The 4,625-nt window shown below is 29.9% G+C and overlaps 1 protein-coding gene across 1 annotated transcript; it reads left to right on the top strand.

Moving 5' to 3' along the window:
• Positions 1 to 1,074: 1,074 nt before the first annotated feature.
• Positions 1,075 to 4,239, top strand: LOC122498887 (neprilysin-2-like). Its single transcript, XM_043606883.1, has 4 exons — positions 1,075 to 1,234; positions 3,461 to 3,591; positions 3,681 to 3,972; positions 4,103 to 4,239. Exons 1-4 carry the CDS (start codon positions 1,075 to 1,077, stop codon positions 4,237 to 4,239), a joined length of 720 nt encoding a protein of 239 aa, XP_043462818.1.
• Positions 4,240 to 4,625: the final 386 nt, after the last annotated feature.

Here is a 4,625-nt window from a genome sequence, read left to right as displayed (position 1 = left end):
CAAACTTGCAATTTATATTAAAATGAAGAGAGTTCGTTGTCTTCGTTATTTGCTTTCAGCCTATATAATTTTTGCCAAGCGAAGATAAAATGCCGAACTGACTTCCCAAATTAACAATTTAGTAGAATCAAAGGTCTAGTTTCTCTTGTGCACAAATAATTCTTTAGTAGTTTTTGATTCTTATTCAAATTATTCCAAAAGCTAGAGTCTTAAACATGTCAATAATTCATAAGGAGATTGCATTGTGCGTGCGTTATTATTTTACAGAATTGAGAGTCCTAAATTACATATCCTCTCTTGGAATATAATTTTTATTTAAATTTCAACAATGGCTGAGTATGAAATAAAGAAATAATTTCATCACTCTTGTGAAATGGCTCCTTAAATTAAAAGTATCAGAAACTCTTTTGCGTCAATGACCAAAATGTAGTTTGCTGATAAAACAGAAACATGAGCGTTTCTGCAAAGTCTTTAACCTCAAAGACTCAGTTGCAAATTATATGCTGCAACAAATATGATGAGCTTAACACTGTTTCACAATATAAGAATGCAATGACATTGCAAATTTCCAAATTCCAGTCTAATTGAAAGATTATTTCCTAATCCTTTAACCCTCTCCATTAAAGTCTGACACACCCAGAGCTCAATTTCGTATATAAAAACCGATGTTCCCCAATGCAATTCGCTTCTTCGCGGTAGTTCTTCGTGTACAACGTGATCTCGCGGAGTTGACCGTCTGTTCATCGTGAACATCGAATGGACGTTAAATAAAGAATATGGAATAATTTGAACTGAATCATAAATTTAAACCATGTCAATCACTCACTATTAATTCTACGACCGGTGCAATCTTTTCGGTAAACTTAGAATTGCCTTGTTAGTCTATGAAAGTAACCATACGATAATTTCAAGGTAATAGATAACCGAATTAAATAATCGCATAAAGGCTAAAGAATTTAGACGAGTGAAGACAACAAGGTTGAATTGAGTGGTTTGAATTTTTCATTAAAATAAATTCTATATTGTGAATACTAAATTAAAACCTTACTAAATTGATTAAATTCATCCGTAAAAATGAGTCCTTCCGGTAGGCCCGCGACATTATTTCAATTATGGATCGGAGTCATTAGTTTGTTAGTGAAAACAACTAAATCATTGAAGCAAGTGTTAGATGGAGTATCTCTGCATAAGTCAGATAAACTCTACAATGTTTTCAATGAAATGAACTCAACGGGTAAGGAATGTTTTACTTCCTTATTGAATTTTGTTATGACAAGTCAGTTCGGTATAATTTAATTCGCTGAAAATATAGAAGATATTAAAATCGTTTTGCCCGCCTGAAGGAAAGCAAGTAGTCTCGAAAACGATCCTCCTTCATTTCGTTCAGTGCGGTAGGAATTAAGGAAACTACATACGTAAGTAAATTGTATCGTTCTAATTATGCAACTCTTAATATTATAAAGTAACTTTTATTTGGAATACTATGTTTGATGTTTTAACCTGATTTGCTTGAAAATAAACTAATTGAACTAGGATCGGATTTAGTTGTCTTTTTTATAACCCTTAATTGCCTACTGAGAATTCCTAATAAAATAAAAGTGTTTTTGTAAAATAACCTTCTATCGGTTCGGGAAACTAACCCATAAATAAAAAGATCATTTTACTTCTAATATTTAAAGATATATATATATATATATATATAATTAATTTGGTTGTTGTGATTTCCGAAGGGATGAAAAATATTATAAATAAAATTTCATGACTAAAAACATCACAAAAAAATTGCAACTTTTCAAATGTACAAAAAAACAAAACCACAAAATTCACAATCAACACTTTCAGAAAAAAATCACTCAGCAAATAACAGCCAATACTTCTTATCGAAACGATACACTTGTCACACTTTGCAAATGGCTGACAGTTGCTGACACTTGTAATATTTTGTAATTTTTCATACCAACCAAAAAAAACTATGCGTTTCACACTGAGGTGAGGTTACGTAGCGAACAAACAATTGTTTGGAAAAAAAGATGCGCGCGCAACAATTTTGAAGCGTCTAAAATGAATCATAAAATTAAATATATTTTATTATTAAAAAACTTTTCATTTATTACAAACCAAATCATAAATAAAAATGATTTTTATCTTAAACTACTTTTAGTTAACTTTTAGTTAATAAATATATTTTAATTAATTTATTTTAATTTTAATTTTAAAAAAGAGAAAAACGAAAATTTAAAAGTGTGAGGTCACCATCATTATAAAATTCAGCAAATGAGGAACACTCATTATAAAATCAGCCAAAAATCAGCCAATGAGAAAAAAGTTCTACACTTGAAGTTAGCTGCTTTGACATCAGTAAGTAATGTCGTCTCGATTATATCCAATCAAAATAAAGGATTTTGAATTTTATCTAATCAAAATAAAGGAATAAAGGATTTTGAAAAAATAGCTAATCAAGAAAAAGTTCTACACTTGAAGTTAGTCGATCTTACGCACCTCGTTTTTAAGAAAGGAATATCAAAAAACCTATAGGTAGAAATTATTTTTGACTTTTGTATATGAAAGAGCAACTCAAAAACTATAGTATATGATATAAATAACTCAAAATTAATTTTTTGTAGCTAAGGTCCCTTTCACCGTGGAGCGTCACATATATAAAGACAGTCAAATTTACTTTTTTTTATATATTAAAAGATAAATGCATTATAAAGCATTAATGATATTGTTTTTTTATGGTTCAGACAATTTTATGGTATTTATGTTTTTTAACGATTTTCTTGAAAACTATTTGGTATTGACAAAAAATGTATAGAAGAGAAAAGATGTTGTTTACTAAGACCTACAACTTTTGCTTAATTAATTTTTTGAAATTTTGCGTTTTTTGGGTCTTAAACGCAGAAAACAACATTTTTATGGTTTTTACCATGAGGATTATTTAGTCGCCAATTTTCACTATGACTTTCGTCATCAGGGCACAAAATTACGTAAGTAAAAAATCGGAGCTATGTTGCTTTCGGAAGTGCACCCATAAAAAGGTCTGACTCTGTCTGTTTTAATTGTTAAAATCGCGTTTATACTCAATTTAGAAAATATACTGATGAAGATGTATTGAATGCAAAAGATAGTGAAATTTTCTTTGAAGAAACTAAATCAATCGAAGAAAATTTTAAAATCGATTTTAAAAATAAAGATCCAAATTTCGAACTAGATACAAGGGAACAAATTAAAGAATTAAACGAAGCAATATCTAGCCATCCATGGATGGCTAGATATCTAGCCGTAAAGACCCCTATATTAAAGAACCAGTAGAACCGGGTAGAATCAGGAGCCTACTTGCTAATTAAGTTGGTTATTGTCACGTAAGTTCCAATTTCAAACCAGTAGATAAGTATTTTCAGCTAGTTTGAATTTGAAATGTCAAGTTTAAAATGAACTGGTCTCAGTTTGAACATTACAGTCAACTGGAAATTCCAAATAGGTTACATTGTACAACATGAACTTGTTTCAACTTGGATATCGATTCACAATTGGAAATCCAAGGTGGTTACAATTGAACAGATAGTTCATAGTAATAACGTTCTACAAAAAGTAAGAACAAAAATCACCTTTTGATAGAATGACATTCATAATTTTAAACCACTTATTTTTATTCACTTTACTTACTTATTTCTATTTAGGCTGATTGGATGGACTCAAAGACGAAGAGTAAGGCGTTCGAAAAACTTCGATCAATGACCATTGTACATCCAAGTATATTCGAAACTTATACTGATAACGAGATTGATGAATACTACACGAATTTGGAAATAACGCCAGGAGATTTTCTTCAAACATTTGTAAACATTACGAAATTTAATGAATACCAATATAAATATACGTTCAGAAAACCTGTCAACTTTTCTAGTTGGACTCAACAACTGCCTCCTATAAATGTGAATGCAATGAACTATGTATTTACTAATAGGCTATGTATGTATTTCAGCCATTAGTTCAATTGGTTTATGATTTTTTTAATTTTTCTACTTAACGTTCTTTGAAATTCCTTTTACCATATTAAATTTTACCGCATTTACTAATAAACTTTTTACAATAATTTTAGACTTATCGCCAGCTATTCTCCAAGGAATTTTTTTCAATGAAAGCAGACCTTGTTACATGAATTACGGATCTGTGGGGTATGTAATTGGACATGAATTTACTCATGCTTTTGATAACCATGGCAGATATCATGATTAATTAGGGAATCTGGCTAATTGGTGGAAGGCAGAAAGCGATAAAGAATTTCTTTCAAAAACAAAATGCATAATTTATCAATATGGAAACTACACAGTCAAAGAAGTTAATCAAAACGTAGGTTCTAAAAATATAACTGAATCGTTACAGTATTAGCTGAAATTTTTTTTCAATGAAGCTGTAAAATATTTAAATTTGGAATATTTTTACAAGTGAATGGTGAGCATATACAAAATGAAAATATTGCAGATAATGGAGGAGTTAAAGTTGCATACTTAGCTTATGAAGAGTATATGAGAACTCATTCTCCCGACTTACTGTTACCTGGTTTAAATTTTACGCAACGTCAACTTTTTTGGATTAGTCTTGCTCAAACATATTGCTTGAAA

The sequence above is a fragment of the Leptopilina heterotoma genome, unplaced genomic scaffold (assembly GCF_015476425.1).
Source record: "Leptopilina heterotoma isolate Lh14 unplaced genomic scaffold, ASM1547642v1 Lhet_160, whole genome shotgun sequence".
Taxonomy (NCBI): Eukaryota; Metazoa; Arthropoda; class Insecta; order Hymenoptera; family Figitidae; genus Leptopilina; species Leptopilina heterotoma.
The sequence above is the reverse complement of the archived record's forward strand: the minus strand, read 5'-3'. Positions and strand labels throughout refer to the sequence as shown.

Coding starts and splice junctions, on each gene's coding strand:
- LOC122498887 (XM_043606883.1), top strand. CDS start 1,075: ATGAGTCCTTCCGGTAGGCCCGCGACATTATTTCAATTATGGATCGGA. Junction 1,235..3,460: donor CAATGAAATGAACTCAACGG/GTAAGGAATGTT, acceptor TGAACATTACAG/TCAACTGGAAATTCCAAATA. Junction 3,973..4,102: donor TGTATTTACTAATAGGCTAT/GTATGTATTTCA, acceptor CAATAATTTTAG/ACTTATCGCCAGCTATTCTC.